Below are 27,628 nucleotides of genomic sequence, written 5' to 3'. Positions count from 1 at the left end.
GAATTCAAGGTCACAGTTCTCTGAAAATAGTGCAAGCTTCTATTAACATTAATTGGATTATTTCTTGCCAGCCATTTATAGTAAAGAGCAAAATTCCATTGTTCAGTTCAGACAAGTGGACCTCTTCAAAAACCAAAATGATGGAGAAGAATATCCTTCAATAGGTAATCAGACTATATAGTATTAAGGTCACCTATGGTGAGTGCAGCAATGGCATCATTTGTGGGGGCAGAGTGAACGGACCTATGGCATAAAAAATAAAACTTCTAATGACTGTTGTGAATATTGTAATGAGCAAAAAACTGCTCAATTTCTATGTAAGTGCTGCCAATCACAACACCGATATTTGTTCACACATATCACACTGTATTCACACAGTAGAGAAACAATATGTACTCCAAGAGGACCTCATAACACGTGTAATGGTGGTTATACCCATACAATAATCATTTGTTTTTCTCACCTTTATTTCATAACATTTTCTGTCTTCATTTACATTGACTATTATTTATGAACATATCATATTAACAAATGCACTGGCATTAACATGAATCAATACAATGAGATTTATCATATACCAATGAACACTTGGGGGTAGTGTGACCTTGGAGATTTTGACATTAATATGAATCGGTGGTCTTTTCGGCTTAAGGCGAGTGGGTTGCCTACTTGGTGCCCTCTGACTGCAAAAAAAAGAAAAAAGAAAAAAAAAATACATAGAATAAATAAATGCATAAATAAATTAATAAAATAAAAGACAAACAAATGAATATATAATAGATAGATAAAATAAATAGACAAATAAATAAAAATAAAAATAACCAACATTGGTTATATCTAACACATGCAAAAATTAGTCCGAAATGGAAATTAATCTGTCTTCTTACTTTTTGATTGAATGCAGAAATTTTGTAAATACTTAAGGTGTCAACCTGTCTCCTTGACATTCAGACAAGGGTGTCGCCCACACCAGGCATGGATTTTCATGTGAAAACCTGAAGGGTGTGGTAGAGGTGGTAAGAAGTGTCTTGTTGCTAAAGGGAAAGAAGTCATGTAGGTAGCCAAGAAAGAGGGGGGATGCCTCAGGGCCCATGTCTAATTGGAGCTACAATCAAACTGATTCTGGATGTTACATGAACCTACATATATACATTAACATATAAAAGAAATAGAAATCTTGGCATTACACAAGAACTCTGCCTCTGCCTTCTACTCTCAAGCTTCAACCCCTCAACTCTACTCTCTACCTTCAATCCTCTACCTTCTCAACTCTGTACTGAATACCTACATTTAACAAATCAAGTCTGGAAACCGTCATTGTTTATGGACAAACAGCCTTAACCCCTTACCCGGCAAGGACAAGTAAACCCTTCTTCACCCAATTTTTCTTAGTGTGACGAGTAAACTCGTCCAAACATAATGTTTCAAAAACAGACACAGACGAGTATAATTGTTGAATTAGGGCCCTTCTCAGCCGTCAACAAGTATACTCGATGAATCATACATCTGGTAGCTGTCTCTTTCACTTCAGGATGCATTTGTTAGTGATATCAGTCAAATGAAGCAGACTAATTGCTTTTGAGCACATACACCCACTTGTTTTTATTTCTTTTTATAGATATATAAATTATGCCCAGATTTCAAGCTCAGAAGATGAGAATTAATATGAAGCTTCAATTAGAAGCTTGGATACATCAGATGAGAGTGCAAGTTCATCTGATGATGGCTATTCTCTCTCAAGTGAGGAGGAGGAGTGTCAACATGATGTGTTGGAACAAAGCATGCTACCTCCACCACTACGCTTCCCATTCACTGGAAATCCCGGAATATCAATTGTAAAATAAGATATAACAAAGAGTAAAATAAGTGTGTAATTTCCCTTTACTTTTGATTCTAAAGTTGAGAAGAAAAAAAAAGGGAAGATAAATTATCTCGTTTTTGGTGCAAATGGTATCTTCAGAATAAACTTTTAAGTAAAATATTGGTAATAAATAAAAATTAAATTTATTTCCATAGTCAGCATGGAAAATCCTATTAAAAAAAAAAAAAAAAAAAGTCTTAAAATGAGACATATACTCCAAAAAAAGTTGCCAGGTAAGGGGTTATGAGGGGGTATCAACCAACAACCTTCAGTGGTGACCCTACAAAACAATATGGGCTAGGAGAAGTCAATTGTAAGAGACGATTTTCATCTTCTTATGCCCATGCTGGACTGGTGCAGCCATCTTGGACGGTGACCATGCATGTGCTATAAATTGCCATTTACCAAGTGCATCATGGATCAGCAAGCAGTATGAGACCAATATCAGCAAGTGGTTTGTAATTTTGGGATCCCAGTTTTCACTGGCAAAATTAACTAATCCAATCACAAATTTCATCACTCATTCTCCAATTTATCTGTAAATATTGTTGAAATAAGTGATAAAATGTTAAATTCTCAGAAATATGATGAACTGAAAAGCAATATAAAGTCCTTATATAACAGGTTAAAATGCAAATTATTTGATAACCTAGTGTAAGAAAAAAAAATCTTATGCACAAAATGGAATCTGTATCTAACTGCATAGGACATCAACATTTTTAGAAGTTACAGATAATTTTTGTGAGTAAAATTCCTCAAAGCTCTACCTAGTAATATAAGTCAACTACCGGTAACGTACAATGACAATACCTCATTGGATGAGTTAGCTCATGTGGTAGATACCTTGCTAGAATATTCTGTACCTAATCCCTTTGTGCATGTAGAAAGCAGGTTGAATGATGCAAATGATAGTAATGTTTCACATAACAGAAATTGTAGTGTTCCACATAGAGGATCAGACAAAGGTAACCATAACCAAATATTCAACTCCGGTGTACAGCAATTCTTACATGCAACAGATTACTCACACCTACTGACCTACTGACCATCTACAGAATCATGAAAGGCACAGAAATACTTGATATAGAGGACTTGTTAAACTGGGACAGGAGAAGCACAAGAGGACATGGAAAGAAAAGAAAAAAACATAGCTACAGAAGAGATCTGAAGAAAAACAGTTTTCCACATAGAGTGGTAGACACTTGGAACAAACTGGACAAGGAAATAGTGTGTGCCAAAACCATTCAGGAGTTTAAAAGCAAACTAGACACTGCGAGATACAAAGGCAGGACACCACAAGTGTAGCTCCCCTTCCCACAAAATACAACTAGGTAAATACTTAGAAGACAAAAACTCAACCTGTGAAGAAATGATAAGTAGAGTCCCACTAGGTTTTGTATTGGCTGTGATAATATTTGCCATATATATAAATGACATGGATGAAGGTGTGGAATGTTATAAGAACTTTTTTGAAGATGATGCAAAACTACTAAAGAAACTAAGTGCGGAGGAAGACTGTAAATCACTACAGAAAGACCTGGACAAAGTCTGGGAATGGAGTCAAAAGTGGGAAGTGAACTTCAACATCAATGTAGTATAATGGAGTTTGGAAAAAGTAAAAATAGAATATCAGGGCAATATAAAAATGGTACAAAGAAGTTAAAAAGTTAGCTCAGAAAAGGACCTAGGAGTAATTATGAGCAAAGGCATGTCATCAGACAAGCATATCAACAAAATAGTCAAAGAAACTTTCAATTTACTAAGATCAATGAGAGTGGCCTTTGAAACACTGTGTTAGCTACCATCAACTCTCTAGACGTATTTCCATCATCAACTCTCCACTACAATATTTTTCTAGCACTCCACATTTCCCAACCACTCTGTGTATTGGTTTATCTCCTACCCTAGCATTGAGATCTCCCAATACCGCTACATTGATATTTCTCCCTAAACCCTCTATGCACTCATTTAAATCTATCCAAAAAGCCTCCCTTTCCTCTACACACTTCTCACTACCAGGCTCATATGCACTTACAAAAATCCACATCCTCCTTCCTAGTTTCACCTTCATCCACATTAACCTTGAAGAAACCTCCTGCCATTCCATCACACACTTACTTATCTCTTCACTTACTAATATAGCCACCCCTTCTCTCCCTCATTCTTTCCTCACTCCCGACACCCTCCCCACTCCACTCCCAAACTCAAACTGGCTCTTCCTTTCAACTTAGTTTCACTCAAAGCCAACTCATCCATCTTTATTCTAACATACTGCCTGTTTCTTCCCTATTACTCTCATCTATACCACACCCTCACACATTAAAATACCCAAACCTTAGGTTTCTGGTTGAAAAACTCCTCCTAAACCCTCTTATGCCTTTGCTTTTTTTTAGGAATGTCCCCTTTGGGGCTACAGAGAGTAGGATGCCTAGTCCTACCCTCTGTCCCATTTTTGTCACCCTTTACAACTCAAGTGGGAAGGCTTGGTGGCAGCATTCTTTCTCCCCTACCACAGGGTTTGGCAATAATGGAAACATACATTTAGAGAAGTGGTACTGGACAGTATTAAGAGTTGGGGGACAGCATAATGGAGGGACAGCAGCAGTATAAAAAAGAGTAACATCATAGAGATTTCTTCTTACACAGACAAAATAATGTGTGATTCTGATCCATAAGGGTGCCCCATATATATATACTAGCCAAATTGTGATCATTTCAATTTTTATAGAATTTGTGGAGAAAAGTTACGATGTATCAATATAACTCAATGGAAAAGGTAACACAAGTAAAATGTTAAATAAGAAAAAAATCAATATGAGGAGGGAGATGCCCTTTGGAAATAAAATATACTTGGTCATAAGAGAAGAACTGAACCAACCTTTAATTATCTTTGAATTTGAATATATTACTGCTCGCAAAAAAGTAAAATAAAAATAACCAATATTTCAACATTTGATAAAATTATACAATCATTTTACATTTACATGCTTTCTCCTTATAAAGGCTATCATAGTTTGTGGCAACATTAGTAATTTTTGTCATAAAAATACTATGCATGTTAAGGGGACACTACAGTAGTGGCGTGTTACCATACCCCTTTAACCCTTAACCCTAGCCAAAAAAAAAAAAAAAAAATTGGAAATGAAATATAGTTCTCCAAGTACCTGGAGTGATAGGGTATCAGAATATATATGTTTATGGGGGTCTATCTCCTAAACCATAGGTGTTTGTGAACAGACAGACAGAGGCTACTACTTTATTATAGTAGATATATATATATATATATATATACACACATGAGGAGTGTTTCTTAAGTACAGTTTTGAAATAAAAATGAAAGAAGTAGACTTTTCATAACAATTTTATCTTTACATGAAAGTCTGTACTGTAATCTACTTTTTAACATAATTTCCACCAATATTAAGGCATCATATTGTACAACCAGCTTTTGAATACCATCCTCATAGAAATCTGCCGCCTAATTAGAGACCCACTGCAACACGGCAGTTTTGACATCATCATCATTGTGGCGCTGACCACCCAGATGCTTCTTCAAATGCAGGAAGACATGGTAGTTACTGGGCGCTAGATCGGGGCTGTACGGAGGGTGATCAAGTTGTTCTCAGTCAAATGATCTGATTACATCTTGAGTTTGATTGGCTGTGTGTAGAGTGTGAGTGAAGGTCGTCCATTTTGTTCCTCATCATGCACATTTGTATGGCCATCTTTAAAAGCTCTCACCCATTTCCCCACCATCCCATCACTCATAATGTTTTCTCCATACACTTCACTGATCTGACGATGAATTTCAGCCACTTTCACACCTTTAGCAGTAAGAAAATGAATCACAGCGCATATTTCACAGTTGGCGGCATTCTCAATCGGGGGAGGCATTTCAAATACTCACAAACTTAAACATGTTCAGATGATTCAGTAATGGTGGCTGTGGCTAGCCAAGAGATAGCAGTACACAACGCGCACACACCAAGTGCCGACCGCAGTGCCACAACAGCAGAATTTCAAAATAGTACTTACTTAAAAAACATGCCTCATATATATATATATATATATATATATACATAAACACACACATATATATATATATTATCAGTTGACAAGTCTAGATGCATCTTACTCTTTGATTGCTGAGATCACCTCATGTAAGTTATGTCATGAACAAGAAATGCAAATGATTAGGGAAATTACTTCAGTAACTCTAGGGAAGCACTTACATGTAACAGATAATTTGATGGCATGTAAAGGTTAGGTCAGTATAAGTGAAGTAGTACACACCCACTGAGAGTAAAGTTCAAGTTGCAAGCCATGACAAATGAAGTGACCACTAAGTCTTGGAGGTTTGCACAAGAAGAAAAGTTGAGAGAGGAAGAAAAAAAAAAAAAAGGATTAGGAAAAATGTTAACAAAGAGAAATGAGCAAAGACACAAGAGCTGTCAAAGGAAGCCAAAGACAAAAACTATAGACAGAGGGATGATTTTTTTTTTTTTTTTTTAGTTGTCAATCAGTTGAAGAAATTAAGAAAAAAAAAAAAAAAAAGGCAGTATTGCAAAAGAAACACTACAATGAAACTTAGAGCAGCATATTCTAATGTTGATGGTTTACTATTGGATAGATTAGAGATAAATGAATACTTAAGGATAAACAACCCTGATATTTTGTGTCTGGGAGAGACAAAACTCCCAAGAAATTTTGACACACAATCAGGGAACAACAAATATACCTTCTAGAAAAGAGAAGATAAATTGGGTGCAGGTTTGTGGTGGAAGGTGACATAAAGGTGGAAGAAGCAAATATGAGTGAAGACAAGGCTGAAATAATTCACTTAAGAATTAGTACTAAAGGGCACAAGACAAGAGCTTGGAATGAAGCTGAATATGAAATAATATTATTGGATACAGCTCTTTTCCTAAAGAAGAATATTGAACAAAGTATATAGTCCTTATTGGAGATTTTAATTGCAGTAATGTCAATTGGGAGGATTGGGAAGCAAGTGGCAAAGCAGATTCCTAAGGAAATAACTTGTTAGCATAGCAATGGAGAAAACAAGCACCCAATGGGTAAAGAAAGTAAACCAGGTAAGAGATGACATTCCCACAATATTAGATCTACTACTATCATCAACTCATTAAAGTACCTTTGCCCCATAGGAAAAAGTGACCATGTAACAACTGGATTTCAGCTCGAGGATAAGGAAATAAAGCCTAGGAATCAATCATACAGACAAGGGAGACTCAATTTTAGGAAAGCAGATTACTTAGGGTTGATTTATTTATTTATTTATTGGAAGAAGCCAACTGGGAGGAATTCATGAATACCATAGGAATAAGGAGGAAATGGAAAATCTTTCTTGGCATTTACAACTAGGAAGTAAACAAACATATACCAATGACTAGTGGAAGGAAGCAGAAATAGGACTGATTTAACAAAAAATGTGAGATTGCAAAAAGGGTAAGGACATGGCTTGGGGAGAATGGAGGATGAAAAGAAGCAATAAAACAAAAGAAGCTTGCAAACAACATAGGAATAACTATACAAGAATCTGTTGGGGGAAAGAAAGCAATTTTGATAGAGGCAAGGTAGATAAATGCAAAGATGAACCAATTTTTTTTAAAGGTTTGTAAATGGTAAAGTGAGACACAGTAAAGTAATCACCAAGTTAAAAGTGGGTGGTGAGGCCTTTGAAGAAGCCTCAGCTCAGGCAGAAATAATGAATGAAATTTTCCAATCAGTCTTCACAAAAGAGAGCACTTTTTTGGAGGAAAGTGAAAAAAAAAAAACAGGTTTAGAAAATAAAAATGAAGAGGTGCTGGAAGTGACTAGTCTCTTAGGATTGTTAGATGTGAAAATGGCTTCAAGAGCTGATGTGATCTTAAGAATGTAGGGAACAGCTAAAAGACAAAATTCAGTCTTATTACAAGTTTATTGAAAGAAGGTACTGTGCCATTTGATTGGAAAAGGACAAATGTGGTACTAATTCACAAAGGTGGATATATATATATGTATATATATACAGGTATATATACAAAGAGCTCTTTCCCCCTTATAAGGGAAGTATCTAGTTCAGAGCCACATACCTATTCCCTCCCATTTCACTCCCCTCCACCACCCTTTACCCCTTCCATCTCAGCTCCTCATGGAGGACAGGTCATCCCTGCATCCGCCAACTGCCCTGGGTCACACGCAATGCAGCAAGACACAGCACATCAATAGCAAGGCCTCTTCACTTAATTGGCGACCCCCCTCCACTCCAACCCCTCATGCAGAAAAAGAGAAGACAGGGAAAATTCCTTCATGCATCTTAAAAAAAATATATATTATTCACACATAAGCACCCCTCCCTTTCTTGCATAACTGTATCATCCACACACATTCTCCACTCATCCCTATCTCTTGCCTGCTCCCTTCCTTGCTCAACAGAGATTGAAAGAAGGCACTGTGCCACTTGATTGGAAAAAGGCAAATGTATTCTCAAATGTGGAAATAAGGTGACACCATTGAATTATAGGGCAGTATCACTTACCAGCACAATAGCAGTGGTCGCACTTATTTACTTTTTTCAAACTTGCCAAGTGAACTAGTTGAATTCAATTTGGCTAGTCTGCAAGACTTTTGACAAGCCCACAAAAAAAAAAGACCAGTCCTCCTTGTTTTTAACTGCATAACATAATGTTAATTTTGGGATAGCCTGGGTACTATTCAGTAATTCACATCCAACAGCCCAACATAAACATTATTCTATCCCCCTCCCCTGATAACCTATCAACAGACATCATGGGATTTCAGATTGAGTGACAATCAAAAACTTTGCTTTATTAATCTGTTCATTAGTAACCCAGAGTAAAGCTGAGATACCTTGGACTTAAGTCTTGACTTTAATCTAGATAATGCAGAGACACAGATGCATGCAAATATTATACATACATACATACATATACCAAGGCTTTTTCCCCCTTCCAAGGGAGGTAGCCAAAAAGGGAAAGGCATAAAAACACTCCCACCCATTTCATCCCCAAATACACTCCACACCCCTCCCACCCTTCCTCTCATCTGAGCACCTCCTGGATGACGGGTCATCCCTGCACCCCGCCCACCGCCCTGGGTCAGAAGCAGTGTCGCAAGACACAGTACATCCACAGCAAGGCCGCTTCATTTAATCGGCGACCCCCCCTCTCCGTCCCACTTTGCATATAAGGAGAGGACGGGGAGAAATCCCTTCGGGCTGCGTCAAAATTTACTCACACATACTACCCCCCCCACCCCCCCGCCCATTCCTCCTCATTTAGTCACAACATCATCCATATACAACCATTCTCCACTCACCTCTGTCTTCCGTCCTCTCCCTTCCTTCCTCAACAGACATTCCCCTCTTCCCCAAAGCCCCCTTCACCCCATCCATCCACCTCATCCTAGGACGTCCCCTCATGTTCACTCCCTCCACATCTGCCTTCCATACCTCTTTTACTAGTCTTTCTTCACTCATTCTTTCCATGTGTCCAAACCATCCTAATATTCTTTCATCAACCCTCTCTCCCAAATCCTTTTTCACCCCTGTTCTCCTCCTCACCTCCTCATTTCTCACTCTATCTAGCCTAGTAACCCCCGCCATACTTCTCAGACACCTCATCTCAAACACATTCAAACTCCTTCTCTCTTCTTCTCTTATGTTCCACGTTTCTGCCCCATACAGTGCTGTTGGCACAATCACTCCTTCATACAGTCTCCTCTTCGCATCCCTTCCCAAATGTCTATTTCTCATTACACTCTTTAAACCACCAAGGCATTTACTCGCTTCTCTCAATCTACATTCTACCTCCACCTTCACTCCACCTTTTCCTGCTACACTTGCACCCAAGTATCTAAAACTATCCACTTCCTCCAGTCGCTCTCCCTTAATGTTCACTTCCAGTCTACTGCCACTTTCACCCCTTGTACATCTCATCACCTTACTTTTACCCACATTTATCTTTAGCTTTCTTCTATCACACACTCTCCCAAACTCTGCCACCAGCTTCCTCAATCCCTCCTCTGACCCTGCCACAAGCGCAGTGTCGTCCGCAAACAACAGCTGGCTCACCTCCCACTTTTCTCCATTTTCTTTAACCATCTCCAATCCCTGACTCACTACCCTAGCATTCACCTCTCGCACCACCCCATCCATGTATAAGTTGAACAGCCAGGGCGACATAACGCATCCTTGACGAAGTCCCACCTTTACTTCAAACCACTCACTCTCTCCATTTCCAATCCTAACACATGCTCTACTACTCACATAAAAACTCTTGACAGCTCCCAAAAGCTTTCCTCCTATCCCATAAATCTGCATAACCTCCCACAGTGCCTTTCTGTCTACCCTATCATAAGCCTTTTCCAGATCCATAAAAGCCCAAAAAACATCCTTCCCCTTTCCTATAGCTTTCTCACATATCTGTCTTACCATAAAGATCCGATCTACACAACCTCTACCCATCCTAAAACCACACTGCTCCTGACCAATCACTGCCTCCGCTCCTCTCCTAATCCTCTCAATTAAGATTCTCCCATAAGCCTTCCCTACTACACTCAACAGGCTAATCCCTCTGAAATTACTACATTCACACTTGTCCCCTTTTCCCTTGTAAAGAGGAACTATACAGGCACTACTCCAGTCCTCCGGTACTCTACCCTCTCTCCAGCACACATTAAATAATCTCGCCAACCAGTCCACCATCACTGAACCTCCCTTTTTCAGACATTCTGCATGACATCCATCCAGACCAGGTGCCTTACCTGCTTTCATCATCTTTACAACTGCCTTCACCTCATCCTTCCTTATTTCTCCTCCATTCTCCTCACTCATCACTCTCATTTTCTTCGTATTTCCCACTGCAGCTATCTTTCCTTCCCTATCCTCCTTCACATTCAGCAACTCCCTAAAATATTCTGCCCATCTTCCCCTCACTGCCATCTCTTCCATTATCAACTCTCCATCTGTACCTTTTACCTTTTCTTCCCTACTTGATTCGCCTCCTCTTCCTCTCTTAATTTCTTTCCAAAACATCTTTTTATTACTTTCAAAATTTTCTGTCATACTCCTACCCCATTTCACATCTGCTCTCCTCTTTGCCTCCTTTACCTTTTGCTTTACTTCTCTTTTCTTTTCTTTGTACGTCTCATATGACTCCCCTGTCCTCTTTTGTAACCAATCTGTGAATGCTCGCTTCTTCTCTTCTACAACCTTCTTTGTTTCCTCATCCCACCATTCACTACCCTTTCTTCTATTTCCCCCTGTCCTTCTTGTTCCACACACCATCCTTGCACACTTTAAGACTCCCTCCTTGAACCATCCCCATTCCTCCTCCACACCCATCTCTGCTCTATCCTTTACTCCCTCCCACTCCTCCTTCAGCTTCTTTTCGTACTCCTTCTCCTTTTCCTTTTCATTCAAGGAGTTCACTCTAAGAACCTCCCTACCTTTTGTCCCTTTCCTCCTTCTCCATCTATCCTCCACTCTCAACTTACCTTCCACCAAAAAATGATCTGATATTCCCCCACCCTCTCCCCTTAGCACATGTACATCCTTAACTCTTCCTATCATAATCCTATTTACCACTACATAATCCATTAGCGCTCTATCTACCACCCTTCCCTCCACCACCCTCTCCCATGTGTACTTATGCTTGACTTTCTTCCGAAACACTGTATTTGCTATCATCAACTCTCTTTCTAGACACATTTCCACCATCAACTCTCCACTACGATTCTTTCCTGGAACTCCACACTTCCCAACCACTCCATTGATTGGACCATTTCCCACTCTAGCATTAAGGTCTCCCAGTACTATTACATTGACATTTCTTCCTAAACCCTCTATGCACTCATTTAAATCTATCCAAAAGGCCTCCCTTTCTTCCATGCTCTTCTCACTGCCCGGCCCATATGCACTTACAAAGACCCACATCTCCTTTCCCAGTTTCACCTTCATCCACATTATCCTTGAGGAAACCTCCTTCCACTCCACTACCCCTTTACCTATCTCCTCACTTACTAGAATAGCCACCCCTTCCCTCCCTCGCCCTCTCTTCACTCCTGATAACCTCCCACTTACACTCCCAAACATACACTCACCCTTCCCTTTCAACTTAGTTTCACTCAAAGCCAACACATCCAACTTTCTTCTCACAAACATACTACCTATCTCTTCCCTTTTACTCTCATCTGTACCACATCCACGCACATTAAAAGACCCAAACCTTAGGGTGCTGGCCCGAGGCCCGCCAGCACCCCTTATGCCTTTTCTTTTCGATTTAGGAAGTTGCCCCTTGGGGCTACAGGGAGAAGGATGCCTAGTCCCTCTCCCCGTCCCTTTCTTCTCGCCTCTTACAATCCAAGTGGGAAAACTTGGTGGCAGTATTCTTTTCCCCCACCACAGGGAATTCCCCCAATCAGAAAGAGAATACTCAGAGAAATGGTACAGGACAGCAACAAGGGGTTGGGGGACAGCATAACGGAGGGACAGTCGTAGTATAAAAATATTATAGCAAAAGGAAATCAATTCATAGTCAACAATGAACAGTTAGTCATGGTAGTCACATGACACTTGTAGCAGTTGTAATATAATGTAATGTAATATAATGTAAGGCAGAATTCATAACTGCACATTTACCTATGCACATCCTACAGCAAAGCAGGTGACCATACACCAATACATCAGTGCAACATCGTATGATATATAACTATATATACCTACGCATATATTTTATCTGTATCAAGCCCTATTTTTTCCTGTAACATCTTAGCATGTAGATGCACAATATATGTACCCATGTCCACAATATAATTTGGTAGATATTATATGAATATGTCCTATGCTGATAGGTTAGATGTGGCATTTCTGTATGCCTGGGCAGAGATGCCCACAGGCCTGAGACCTAGGGTCAATAAGTGCTTCTGATTAGCAGTTTTAGTTACTTGTAGTACAATTTTTAAATTTACTTAATAATATCACAATATCATGTAACCTCACCTTATATTTCCTCTTATGTACACGCACGATCTCATGGTGACACACATCATAACTGGTGACCGTCTGGAGTGACCATTTTATGTGGATAAGAGTAACGCGTGGATGACTGATTCAAAGTGGCTGTTGTGTTTTACTCCAGTGACGGCTTCAATAGATTGTGTGCCATATCTAACAGGTGCCATAGCGACAACATATAAAGCTCACTTTCTACACATTCTTCAACCTCATCACAGAAACTATGTTGCAGAATGACACCATGACACCACCCAAACATTCACTCATCATGTCAGCTGCAACACAAACAACAGTAGCTGAATTGACACAACATTTCCAGTAAAAGCAGCAGTCACCATCCAACCCCTGCAATTTGACAAAACTTCTCCAGCATGCTGTTTTCTTCTACTAGACTCCCAATTTATTTTGGCAAACATCACCACATCCAGCTTAGCGATAATGTCATCAACTCCGCCGACTATGACAGATTGACGAGGAAGCTGACCACCATCTTCACCAAGACCCAACCAGAACTGTTTGATGTCCTCGTGCATCAAAACCATATAATGCATGAGAAAACTATGATATTCCTTTGAGAGCTCAGGAAGATTGGGCAACAGCTGAACATGGACAATGAATTCCTGAAACTCAAGTTTCAAAAGGCAGTTCCCAGTGACATTCAACCTTTCCTTGCAACACATGAAGAAACCCTGGATGAATTAGCCTGTGTTGCCAAAGCATTGATGGCTTATGGCTCCAGCAACCAAAATGCTTTAGTGCCAGTGGTTAGTAACAAAGTGTCATGTCCACTCTCTCATAACAGTGTAGTGTTTCAGAGTAGCTAAAGCTCGGCTTTACCAACATTCCTATTGGAGTAAGGCTATTCCATGAGGATCAACGGCAATGAATATATAGGTATCACTTGTATTATGGTAGTAGAACTAAGTCATGTAAACAGTGGTGTATGCTTTCTTCCATTTCCAGTAACATTTTGCCTGACTCCTATCCTAATTCTCATTCCTCATCCCCTGCTCCTAGTTCTAGCCAATCGGGAAACTAGATAGGCAGTCCATAGAAGTACTAGAAGTACCCCTTGCAATTCTCATCATCAGTCATCATCATCACATCATACGTATTGTGATAGGCAAGGTTCATTTATTTTGGGGTCTAAGTCAAATGTCTCGAACTTGTTCAAAATAAAGATGTATTTTGTTTACACCTATAGACCACGGGAATCACAGCCACAATCAAGGAAATTGAAATTGGTGTTTTATTTGCTTTCATGTTCCCAAACAACCAATTCAGTAATCAAAAATACATGCCAACACTGTGGATCCCAGCCCTGCAGCTCCAGCTACCAAGTGCTCTGCTCAGTGCATATTTGATGGAGGTGAGAGTTGGGCATCATTCACGTTGGAATAGATTTCATCTGAGCATAGTTTTTCAAGCCATAAACTTCATATTTTCATATTAAAAGTGGGAAAATATGAAATCGTAAAGAGTATTTCACAAAATTAATAATGTTTGTACAACACTAAAGCAATATTTTGGCTATTCACACGGAGTAGTAACTTTAAATTTTGCTCATTTTTGGCTAGTCTGCCATGATTTTGGCTCACCATTGGCTAGAAGGCTACCATTAATTTTGAACCCTGAAAAGCAAAATTATGAGAAAGGATTTTGTAAGATCAACAAACCAAATATCTTGAAAATATAAACATTCTGCCAGTCAATTTGGCTTCAGATCTGGAAGATCATGTTTGTTGAACTTTATTAAACTTTTATTCGAGAGTGATGGCTGTACTGCAAGAGTGAGGGGATGATGAACTATGTGTACCTCGATCTGGAGAAGGCATTTGATAAAGTACCTCACAGTACCTCACAGTCGACTATTGAGGCAAACTACTAGAATGGGTGAAATATTTTTTTTGAAGGAACGAGCAATGGGCTGCACCCCACCCTGCTACATGGGGGCTCAGCCCTTGGGGCAAGCTCACTTCCCTTGCAGCCAATCAGTTGTTGTTGTTGTTCCCTAGACTGTCTGTTTGAGCAGTCCCGTCTCCCCAAGGAATGCCACAGCCGAAACTGGGTTTTCCCACAAATCCTTTATAGAATGTATGTTGTGTTGTTTGCGTGCATGATTGTGTATAATGCAGTTTTCCATTATGTGTTGTATGGTATGGGGTGAAGTGTTACATCCTGGGCAGCTGTTCACAATGCAGTCATCCAGCCTCTTCTGGTAGCTTAGAAGTGCTGTGTGGTGGCCGCACCGCAGTCTGGCCAGGTGGACTCTGTCCTTTCGTGGGAGAGAGGATTCAGAAGGGTGGATATCAGGGGGTCTGGCATGCAGCAGTGTGTTGTCTTTCAGTGTGTTAATGGAGCGGTGAGTGATATGATTATGAATATGTTTCCGGAGGCTGGTATTTGGTGGTTGTGGAGGAAGAGAAGAGAGTATCTGTGTGTGATACAGGTCTTTTGGTGTTGTTTTAATGTTTCTTGGTGTGTGTGGGTGTTCTGCTATGTAGTGTAGTGGGTGTGATGTGTTTGTGGTGGCTGCGGCAAGTGTTTGTGTGCCTCTCATGTCAAGGTGGTCCTTGACTTTGAGGACTTTTGTTTCATGGTGTAAATGGTCTGTAGGTGTTGTATTTGTGCAGCCTGTAATTGTTTTTAGGGCTTTGTTTTGTATGATTTGAAGGGTGTTGTGGTGTGTCTCACTGAGATTAGGAGCCCATGCAGGACTCGCATAATTCATCACTGAGCGTATGCATCGTTTGTATATTGTTGTATTAGTTTCTTTGTTTTGTCCAAATGTTGTTCCAGTGATTGACTTAAGTGCATTAAGTCTAGGTGTGCATTTGTTTTTTATGTTTGTGATGTGTTGTTTGAAAGACATGGATGTATTGTATGTTACACCAAGAATTTTCGGTGTGTTTGTGTGTGGTATTAGAGTGTTGTTGATGTAGAGATGAGGTATGTATTTGTGTTCTTTTGTCCAGTTGGTGAGAAGTGTTGCTGTAGATTTGGTTGGAGCTATTTTGAGTCTGTTTGTGATGAACCATGTGTTGAGTGTATCAAAGTATGGCTGGATTATTTCTGCAGCTTTGTCTGTGTTACGATGTGTGCATGTGATTGTTATGTCGTCTGCGTAGGGAGAGATTTGTTTTTCTGAGGTGTCTGGTGTGGGTAAGTCATGCATGTATAGATTAAAGAGCGTAGGGGATAGAACAGAGCCCTGTGGTACTCCATTCTTAATGTTTCTGATGTGCGATGATTGGGCATTATATGACACCTAAGCATTCCTACCTGCCAGATAATTGGCCAGCCATCTTTTGGTGTTATTGTGCATGTCTGTGTTATATATTTTATTTGTTAGGTTGTGGCGGGGGATAGCATCAAAAGCTTTACTAATGTCTAATGTTATAAGAAGTGTTCTGTGGTGGGGCCTATCTGAATTGATGCCATCTAAAATTCAATCAGTTGTCTCTGTTGCTGTGACATCACTGATCTTGGCCAATCAGTCATCTCCGTTGCAATGACGTCACCACTCAGCCAATCAGGGGTCGGAGGGGACGTGTCCCCTTGAGTCACTTCCGGCGGAAACAGGCAGATATGATTTTTTCTTTTTTTCTTTTTTTTTGTGTATTAGACGATACATGAGGGCAGTAGTAAAGAATAAGATGTTAAGATGGAGAGCAGTTATGAATGGAGTTTCACAAGGTTCAGTGCTTGCACAAATAATGTTTCTCATCTATGTCAGTGATATGATAGCAGGAACAACAAACTATGCCAACATGTTTGCAGATGATGCAAAAAAATCATGAGAAGAGTGAAAAACGAGGACGACTGTAGACTACTTGAAAAAGATCTTGACATTATTTTTGCATGAGGCCAAGAATGGGAAATGAAGTTTAATACCAAAAAATGTAAAGTATTGGAAATGGGCAATAGTGACAAAAGACCATACTTAAACTATTCCTTGAAAAGTGAACCCATTACTAAAGAAAGAAAAGAAAGAAAAAAGAAGAAAAAAAAAAAAAGAGAAATATTTAGGAGTACTGATAAAAGACAACCTGTCACCTGAAAGACATATGTATATGGACTACTACAGAAGATTAAAGTGGCATTTCACTATATAGATAAAGCTGTAAAAAAAAAATAAAAAAAAAATAAACTCATTGAAACCCTGATCCATCCAAGACTGGAATATGTATCTGTAGTGTGGTCCCCACAAAGAGTGAAGGATATAAGCAAGATTGAGAGAATACAAAGAGCAGCAACCAAACTATTCCTCAGCCTTGCAGATAAAACATATGAAGAAAGACTAAAAGTACTGGGTCTACCAACTTTGAAAGATCAAAGAGAAAGAGGTAATATGATTACAGTATTCATGTCACTAAAGGGGATATATTGTAATGGCAGAAAAATCTCCTGATTAGAGGTGGGAGGGCTTTAAGAGGACATGGGAGCAAATTAAGAAAGGCCACATGTCTATATGATGTAAAGAAATGCAGTTCCACATAGATGCATAAATACTTGAAATAGCTTAGAAAGTGATACAGCCCAAGGTCAAACAATACACGAGTTCAAATCTAAATATAATTGGAAATCAAGGATATAGATTAAGTTGGAACTGTACATGAATTTAAGGCTAGGTATGATAAAAATCAGAGAATAGGAGACAGGACCCAGTGAGCATTACTCTTTTCCTGTATACTGCTTACTTGCTTACAGAAGTCCATCGCAGACAACGATGACCTCACTCCATGTCTTGATTGATGATATATGAGTAGAGATGTGTTGATGTTTTGGTGATTTCATTCAAATTCAGTTGGTGGCTTATTATGGCTAATTAGTCCAATTCTGGAATTGCAGATGCAGCCACAAATGTTACAAGGGAAATGTCCTTCTGCATTTTGTGGACCATGATGCTGAAGATGTTGTTGTTCTGCAGTCCTGTTTATATCAGTGGTCAGTCATTCACTTCCTTGGTGGCAGATGTTATGCCAACCTTGTCTTTTGGAGGCCAGGTCTTCAAGATTTGAAGGAGTGATAGCACATTTTTTCAAAGTCATTTTCATGTGGTCTTCACATCTTTTTTCTGGGTCTTCCTACTCTCTGAGTACCTTCAGCTAATTCGCTATAAAGTATCTTGCGGGGAGGTTTGTATGCAGGCATTTGGATGGTGTGACCCAACCATCTAAGTTGACACTGAGATATAATAGTTTCAATTGGGTCAATGCGTGCTCTGCTACAAATTTCTGTGTGTGGAACTCTATGCCACCACTTCACACCCAGTATACGTTGGAGGAATTAGTGTGAAAAGCTTCCAGTTTTTTCAGGTGACGTCAGAACAGCACCCATGACTTGCTTCCATACAACAGTTTGGATAGGCAGACCACTTTATAAACAGAGATCTTGGTGGTGATGGTGAAGTCTCTGTTCATGAAAACTCTATAAGAGCCTCCCAAAAGATGCAGAAGCTAGTCCGATCCACCTAAAAAAAACTGTCATCCACATATTGCAGTTCATGTATTGCCTCCATGGTGACAAGTGTCTTGGACTGCAATCTTTGTAGGTTAAATAGATTGCCATCTAAACGGTAACAGATGTGGATGCCATCTGCAGGGCTGATGTTCTGCTTAGCAATTGTCATGACAGCTGCCACAAAGAGATTGAAAATGATGGGTGCAATGACACATCCCTGCTTTACGCCAGTTCCTACAAGGAATGGATCGGATGTTGAGCCTGAGTTTATTAGTCTAGCCATTGATCCATCGTGGAAGGATCTAAGTACTGCAAGGAAGGTGGGGGCAGCCAAACTTCCTCAGTATTTCCCAGAGCAGGGTTCTGTTGACAGTCTCAAATACTTTGGCTAGATCAACAAAGATCATGTAGAGATCTTGTTGTTGTTCAATGGCCTTTTCTTGGAGTTGTCTAGCAACAAATACCATGTTTATAGTGCTTCTTTCTTTTCTGAAGCCACTCTGTGATTCTGGTAGAACCTCTTCAGCAATGTGATTGAGGAGCCTGAAGAGAAGAATCCTGGTAAGCACCTTGCCAGATGTTGCAAGGAGGGAGATGCCTCTGCTGTTGCCACATACAGCCCTGTCGCCTTTCTTCGTGAATATGCTAACAATATTGGCATCTTTCCATTATTGTGGACAGCAACTAGAGATCCAGACTTTCTGGAAGATGTTGTGCAGGAAGTCTGTAATAGCATCCCCACCATGTTTGAGAATTTCTGCAGGGATGCAATCTGGACCAGTGCCTTGTTTTTAAGGCTTGTTACTGCTTTATGCACTTCCTGGCAAGTGGGCATGTTGTCTAATTCTGGTAGTAAGGGAATGTCTGGGAGAGTGTCAAACACAGTGGAGTCTGTGGGATTGCCCATGTTTAGGAGGTGTTGGTAGTGCTCAGCCCAACAGTCCAGTACTTCTTTTTTGTCTATAATAAGTCTGGCTCTGTCTGCACTTCTAACAGGGTAAGTTGGGTTTCTTTGTGGCCCATATGCTCTTTTTATGGCACTATAAATCTCTTGCTGGTTACCTGTATCAGTAAATCCTTGAATTGCCTCTGCCAATCTTATCCATCATTCATTTTGGATTGTTCTCGTCATTTGTTGAACCTTTGACCTAGCTTCTGCAAAGGTTGCTCATGTTGTGACACTTGGGTTGTTAATAGCTGCTTGATGAGCTTTCCTTTTTTATCTTCAAGTAAGTGGTGGATGTTTGCCAATTGTTTGTCAAACCAGTCACAATGTTTCTTCTTGGCGGTGCCGAGGATACTTTTTGCAGAGTCAAGGAGTATGTTGCATATGTGATCCCACTCTTGGTTTAGACCTTCTTGTGTTGGAGGAAAGACAGGTTGATCAAGGTCTAACAGATGGTTTGTTAAATTTTCTTGGAAAGAGTTTCGTTTTACTGGGTCGCTTAGGGAGTTTAGGTTTACTCTTGGATCCTGTATACTACAATTAGGTAAATACTTCTATTTACTCATTTATATCTGTACTTTCAACTCAAAGCAATGCCCTCAAGTATGTGTATACCACCTGTACTATGGCATGAATGTCAAAAATTGCAAGAGTTGGTGCTTTCATCCCCTAACCAACTCACATTCAGCTTCACCTGTGTCATGACCTATTTCTTCCATACAGACAGGAAACTGAATGAGCAATCCATATATCTTGTTACAGCCACTGGATTGTCACTTAAGGGGGTACGCGACACCTGGGGGGGTGAATTTGGTCAAGATATGGCATTTTTCAAAACTGTGTTCAAAATGTTCGTATACCACTTAGAAATAAATCCCGACAAATAATTTTCCAGCCGCGCGCAATTTAAAGGTCCTGGGTGAGGTTTAAAGGGACAGATTTAAAGGCGCAACCCACACTAGAGGGAGGCGTGCCACTTAGGACCTTCAGGCGCAGCGAATAACGTTGAAATTTGATTGAATTTACACTTGCCCAGTGTATCAACGGCCAATACGATTGTGGAGGGGAAGGGAGGAAGGTGGAGGGAGAATATTTCGCCAACTTTGTGCGAAACTAAGCGTTAGTTCCCGGCTAGCTCTGAAAAGGGAAGTACGCATGTCTCATGAGCTCTCATTGCAATCTATTACTTTAGCTAGTACATATTACTCTTTAGTACAGTCATCATGGGTAGCAAAAAGAACAAAAGAACATCACAATGACAAAAAACAGCAGTTAAAGACGACTAAAGATCTCACCACCTCTCACTCCACCACCGCCCTCACCTGCACCTCTGTGACGGTGACAGAGGTAAAGGACAACATTAGACTAAACAATTCAAAGAGGAAGATTAAATCCATAGAAGAAAGCAAGAGGAAAAAGATCAAGGCTATACAGGAAGAAGAAAGAAGAAGGGACATCATATGATGCTGGAGGGGGTGCCCTACCAACATAGATTGGCGAGGGGAATCTGATGAGGAAAGAGAAGGCGCCCACTACTGGAAAATAAACCTCTTTCCAATTATTTAGATACCCTGAAGACCCCCAGCAGAGAGGTTTCATATGAAGAAACCGCCAAAGGTGCAAAAAAACAAATTATATGATGTTGTCGTCTGTGCGTCGTCACTACTGTGACATACTTATACTTTAGTTTTTCAGTATTTAAAGTACTTATAATTAAAATATGTTGATAATTTTTACTGTACTTACTTATTATATAATAAGAATTAAGCCATGACAAAATCAGTCAAATTGGTGAAACTATAAGCAAGTTACAGATATATTCATATTTCAAGTTGCCATATCTCCGTTCGATATTTTTCTACTTTTTTTTAATCATAAAAAATCTAATATACATTAGATTTAGATGAAACTTACAGGGAATATTAATTTTAGTAACTGCTAGGGCCGATCGTTCGAATATTTTGAATAGGATGAAAGAGTTCGGAGTAATAATGGAAACGAGCAAACAAATTGTATTTTTCACGATTTTTGCCAGACATTAAAATTGAAATGCCTGTATGCAAAAGTATAAAGGAAATTGTTCAATTACTCAATGACCGGCCCTAGGTGTGCCTACTGACTAATCATAGCCAAAATATAAAACAAATTGGTCCACGTATTATGGTGCTGTGCACTTTTAAATGTCGCTACTGGTATACGTACATGTGTACATGTGTACATACATCATTCTGCTTCACCTAAAATGTAGGCAATATGGATACCTATTTACCTGAGAAGTTTCAGCTCTTTACTCTAAATATTTTAGAAAATGACCTCCAGGTGTCGCGTACCCCATTAAACTAAGAGCCAAAAACAGTTGGGTTGCAAGAGATTTTCTTTCCTTATTGATACTGGTTCCACAATGTCACTATTACCATTTGATCCTGATATAACCCCATTTCTAAGATCAATTGCAGTAGCACTCACTAATGCTTCAGGTGAATCTATACATTGCCATGATGAGGCAGATGTAGAACTAGGTACTCCAAGCATCAGGCATTCATTACCTTGGTCATTTGTGGTAGCTTTAGTAATACATCCAATTTTAGGGACAGATATCTTAACAGCACAGTCACTGATTACAGATTGTAAAAACAAGATATTGACTAACACCACCACACAAAACCACATTGCTCTTACTACTTGAGAAGTTTCTTTTTCCATGCACTCAATTATTATGTTAATATTGATCCTAGAGTTTGCTCTTTACTTTCACAATTTCCAGATCTCACTTCTCCTTTGTAATTTTCAGATACCAAGTTGGATACTGTTTATAAAACACAAGAGGTGACATGATTACAGTGTTCAGGTCACTAAAGGGGATAGATTGCAATGATAGATGAAATCTGATTGAAGATGGGAGGGCTTTAAGAGGTCATGGAAGTAAATTATGAAAGACCACATGTTGAAAGGATGTGAAGAAATACAGTTTTCCATATAGGTGTATAAATATGTGGAATAGCTTAGGTGATATAACCCAAGCTCAAACAATATATAAGTTCAAATCTAAATATGATAATTGGATGTGTTGGCTTTGAGTGAAACTAAGTTGAGAGGGAGGGGCAAGTGTGAGTTTGGGAGTGTAGTTGGGAGGTTCTCTGGAGTGAAGAGAGGACAAGGGAGAGAAGGGGTGGCTATACTGGTAAGTGAAGAGATAGGTAAACGTGTAGTGGAGTGGAAGGAGGTTTCTTCGAGGTTAATGTGGATGAAGGTGAAACTGGGAAAGGAGATGTGGGTTTTTGCAAGTGCATATGGGCCTGGAAGTGAAAAGAATGTAGAAGAAAGGGAGGCTTTTTGGATTTATTTAAATGAATGCATAGAGGGATTAGGGAGAAATGTCAATGTAATAGTATTGGGAGACCTTAATGCTAGGGTAGGAAATGAACCAATAGACGGAGTGGTTGGGAAGTGTGGAGTTCCAGGAAAGAATCGTAGTGGAGAGTTGATGGTGGAAATGTGTCTAGAAAGTTGATGATAGCAAATACAGTGCTTAGGAAGAAAGTCAAGCATAAGTACACATGGGAGAGGGTGGTGGATGGAAGGGTGGTAGTGTTAATGGACTATGTTGTGGTAAATAGGAGTATAATAGGAAGAGTTAAGGACGTACATGTTCTACGAGGAGAGAGTGGGGGATATCAGATCATTTTTTGATGGCAGGTAAGTTGAGAGTGGAGGATAGATGGAGAAAGAGGAAAAGGACAAAAGGTAGTGAAGTGCTTAGAGTGAACTGTTTAAATGAGAAAGAAAAGGAGAAGGAGCATAAGAAGCTGAGAGAGGATTGGGAGGGAGTGAAGAATAGGATAGAACTAGGAGTGGAGGAGGAATGGGGGATCATTCAAGGAGGGGGGTCATAAGGTGAGCAAAGATGGTGTGTGGAACAAGGAGGATGGGAGGAAATAGAAGGAAGGGTAATGACTGGTGGAATGAGGAAGCAAAGAAGGTTGTAGAAGAGAAGAAACGAGCTTTCACAGATTGGTTACAAAATAGGACGAGGGAATTATATGAGAGATACAAAGAAAAGAGAAGTAAAGCATAAGATAAAGGAGGCAAAAAGGAGAGCAGATATGAAATGGGGTAAGAGTATGACAGAAAATTTTGAAAGTAATAAAAAGATGTTTTGGAAAGAAATAAAAATAAAAAAAAGAGGAGGTAAATTAAGTAGAGAAGAAAAGGTAAATGGTGCAGATGGAGAGATGATAATGGAAGAGAAGGCAGTAAGGGGAAGATGGGCAGAGTATTTTAGGGAGTTGCTAAATGTGAAGGAGGATAGGGAGGGAAAGGTAGTCGCAGTGGGAAGTGCTAAGAAAATGACCGTGATGAGTGAGAAAAATGGAGGAGAAATAAGGAAGGATGAAGTGAAGGCAGTTGTTAAGATGATGAGAGCAGGTAAGGCACCTGGTCTGGATGGATGACATGCAGAATGTCTGAAAAAAGGAGGTACAATGATGGTGGACTGGCAGGTGAGGTTATTTAATGTTTGTTTAAGAGAGGGTAGAGTGCCAGAGGACTGGAGGAATGCCTGTATAGTTCCACTTTACAAGAGAAAAGGGGACAAGTGTGAGTGCGGTAGTTTCAGAGGGATTAGCTTGTTAAGTGTAGTTGGGAAGACTTATGGGAGGGTCTTGATTGGAAGGATTAAGAGAGGAACAGAGGGTGTAATTAGTGAGGAACAGTGTGGGTTTAGGACAGGTAGGAGTTGTGTAGATAAGATTTTTGTGGTAAGACAGATATGTGAGAAAGCTATAGGAGAGGGTAAGGATGTTTTCTGGGCATTTATGGATTTGGAAAAGGCTTATGACAGAGTATACAGGAGGGCACTGTGGGAGGTATTACAGATATATGGGATAGGAAGAAAGCTTTTAGGAGCTGTCAAGAGTTTTTACGAGAGTAGTAGTGTGTGTTAGGTTTAGAAATGGAGAGAGTGAGTGGTTTGAGGTAAAGGTGGGACTTCAGAAGGGATGTGTTATGTCGCCCTGGCTGTTCAATTTATACATGGATAGGGTGGTGCAAGAGGTAAATACAAGGGTGGCAGGTCAGGGATTGGAGATGGTTAAGAAAATGGAGAAAAGTGGGAGATAAGTCAGCTGTTGTTTGCGGATGACACGGTGCTTGTAGCAGGATCAGAGGAGTGATTGAGAAAGTTAGTGACAGAATTTAGGAAAGTGTGTGAAAGAAGGAAGTTGATAATAAATGTGGGTAAAAATAAGGTGATGAGATGTACAAGGGGAGAAAGTGGCAGCAGACTGGAAGTATTAAGGGAGAGAGACTGGAGGAAGTGAACAGCTTTAGATACTTGGGTGTGAATGTGGCAGGAAAGGGAGGAGTGGAGGTGGAGGTAGAATGTAGATTGAGAGAAGTGAGTAAATGATTTGGTGGATTAAAAAGTGTAATGAGAAATAGACATTTGGGAATGGATGCTAAGAGGAGATTGTATGAAGGAGTGATTGTGCCAACAGCACTGTATGGGGCAGAAACATGGAACATAAGAGAGGAAGAGAGAAAGAGTTTGAATGTGTTTGAGATGAGGTGTCTGAGAAGTATGATAGGGGTTACTAGGTTGGATAGAGTGAGAAATGAGGAGGTGAGGAGGAGAACAGGGGTGGAAAGGGAGTTGGGAGGTAGGGTGGATGAAAGTATTGGGATGGTTTGGACACATGGAGAGAATGAGTGAAGAAAGACTAGTAAAAGAGGTGTGGAAGAAGTGAACATGAGGAGGCAGCCTAGGATGAGATGGATGGATGGGGTAAAAGGAGCTTTGGGAGAGAGGAAAGACAGGAGAGGACAAAAGACGGGGTGAATGGAGAATGGTTGTATATGGATGATGTTGTGATGCATGAGGTGGAGTGGGTGGAGGATGGCGGGTGAGGGAGTATGTGAGAAAGATTTGATGCAGCCCCAAGGGATTTCTCCCTGTCTTCTCCTTTTCTACATGAGGGGAAAGAGAGGGGGGGGGGGTTGCCGATTTAATGAAGCGGCCTTGCTGTGGATGTGCTGTGTCTTGTGTCACTGCTTCTGACCCAAGACAGTGGACAAGATGCAGGGATGACCCATCATCTAGGAGGTGCCAAGATAAGAGGGAGGGAAGAGGGTGGAGGGGAGTGGAGTGTGATAGGGATAGAATGGGTGGGAGTGGTTTTTATGCCTTTGTTTTTTGGTTACTTCCCTTATAAAGGGGAAAATGCCTTTGTTATATGTATGTACGTTTTAAGAAAAAAATTCCTAAATTTCTCAAAGTCTGTTTTGCTATACATCAGTTTCCCTTTCTGTGTTTCTCATTTCTCTCTATATATATTTCCTCCTTTAGTTCTAACTTGAGTAGTATGTCGTCATTCTTCACAATTGGTGCCTTTCTAGACCTACAAAAAGCATTTGATATGATACCACACAAGAAACTAATAAGAAAAATAGAATCAATAGGTGGTATCAGAGGAAAATTATTGGAATGGATGGAAGACTTCCTGACTGGGAGAAAAATGAGGGTAGTAATTTGAGACAAATACTCAAATTGGGAAGAAATGATAAATGGTGTCCCGCAAGGTTTGGTACAGACTCCAATAACATTTGCCATATATATAAATGACATGGATGAAGGATTAGAGTGTTATATGAATTTCTTTGCAGATGATGCAAAAATACTAAAGTAAGAACAGAGGAGGATTGTGAATCATTACAGTTAGACCTGGACAAAATCTAGAAATGGGACTCAAAAATGGGAAGTGAACTTCAATATCAAGAAGCGTACTATAATGGAGTTTGGAAAAAGTAAAAATAGAATATCAAGAAATTATAAAATTGGTGAAGTCAAAAAAGTGAACTCAGAAAGAGACCTTGGAGTAATAATCAGCAAAGACATGACAATGGACAAACATATCAATAAAATAGTTGGAGAAATCTTCAACCTATTAAGGTCAATGAAAGTGGCATTTGACAACTTGGATGAGGAAATGAGGAAAAAAATATTAGTTATGCTAATAAGGAGTGAGTGGGGGATGGGGGTTAGGAAGTATTTATGAGAAATTTGACATAGCCCGAGGGGATTTCTCCCTGTCTTCTCCTTTTCTGCTTGAGGGGACGGAGAGGGGGGGTCGCCAAATTAATGAAGCAGCCTTGCTGTGGATGTGCTGTGTCTTGTGACACTGCTTCTGACCCAGGGCAGTGGACAGGATGCAGGGATGACCCATCATCCAGGAGGTGCCGAGATGAGGGGGAGGGAGGAGGGTGGAGGGGGTGGACTTTGTAGGGGATGAAATGGGTGGGAGTGGTTTCTATGCCTTTTTTGGGGGGCTACCCCCCATGTAAGGGGGAAGAAGCCTTTGGTATATGTATGTAATAAGACCAAAACTGGAGTATGTAGCAACATTATGGACACCCAGTACTAAAAAGAATATAAAGAAATTAGAAAGAATACAAAAAGCAATGACAAAGTTGGCACCAACTCTCTCCAAATTAACATGCGAACAAAGATTGTCCAAACTGAAACAAAGAAGAGAAAGAGGAGATCTGCTGACTATAAAATCATGAAAGGAATAGAAATCCTAGATAGGAATGATCTATTAAACTGGGACAATGGGAGAAACAAGACACAAAAAGAAACTCAAAAAGGATAACTACAGTATAGAAAAGATCTGAAAAAAAGCTTCCCACATAGAGTACTGGATACCTGGAATAATTTAGAAAAAAAAAAAAAAAAAAAGTGAGCGAACACTATTCAAGATTTTAAGAAAAAACTTGATGCTGATACAAAGATGGGTCACCATGAGCATAGCTCCCTTCCTGTATAACACAACTAGGTAAATTCAGTTTTGTCTATTTCAGGTTCTGATATAATAAATCTAGTTTCAATGGTTCTTCATTACTTCTAAATCTAGCATTTTCTTTTACCCATTGTGCCATTGTATGTTCTATAGCCATGTCAAGTAATGCATTTCCCCATTGATCATCTCCACCTTTCACTGTCATCTCTTTCCAACATATTTGCAATTAAAGTCTCCCATGAGTACCACTTTATTTCCATCCTTTAGTATCTCATTTAATGAAGCCCTCTTATCCTCTAACAAGTTGGAATAATCTCTCTCTCTCCAAGACCTCGTTTTTGGGGGCACATAAAACACTGCAAACTTTCTGCTTTTCATTTCACTATCTTCAATTTTTATTACGATCATCTCTACCCTGTTTTTTCCATATGTAATTGTCACATTTTTTTTTTTTTTTTTTTACCCAATAACATGACTTCTCCATCTTGTTTCTCCTCCCTATTTCTAAACCAGTAATTATATGATCCATA

The 27,628-nt window shown here is 39.8% G+C and overlaps 1 protein-coding gene across 1 annotated transcript in view; it reads right to left on the bottom strand.

Annotated features, from left to right (window-relative positions):
• Nucleotides 1-449: 449 nt before the first annotated feature.
• The window catches only part of LOC143039400 (uncharacterized protein SYNPCC7002_A0175-like), a 100,944-nt gene continuing 73,765 nt past the window's right edge, over nucleotides 450-27,628 (bottom strand). Inside the window, exon 5 of the mRNA XM_076209376.1 lies at nucleotides 450-683. Coding sequence (XP_076065491.1) covers nucleotides 666-683 — 18 coding nt within the window. The 3' untranslated portion in view covers nucleotides 450-665. The remainder of the gene's footprint in view (nucleotides 684-27,628) is intronic.

Source organism: Oratosquilla oratoria, chromosome 26, assembly GCF_046742065.1.
Source record: "Oratosquilla oratoria isolate Oo_2021 chromosome 26, ASM4674206v1, whole genome shotgun sequence".
Classification (NCBI taxonomy): Eukaryota; Metazoa; Arthropoda; class Malacostraca; order Stomatopoda; family Squillidae; genus Oratosquilla; species Oratosquilla oratoria.
The sequence above is the reverse complement of the archived record's forward strand: the minus strand, read 5'-3'. Positions and strand labels throughout refer to the sequence as shown.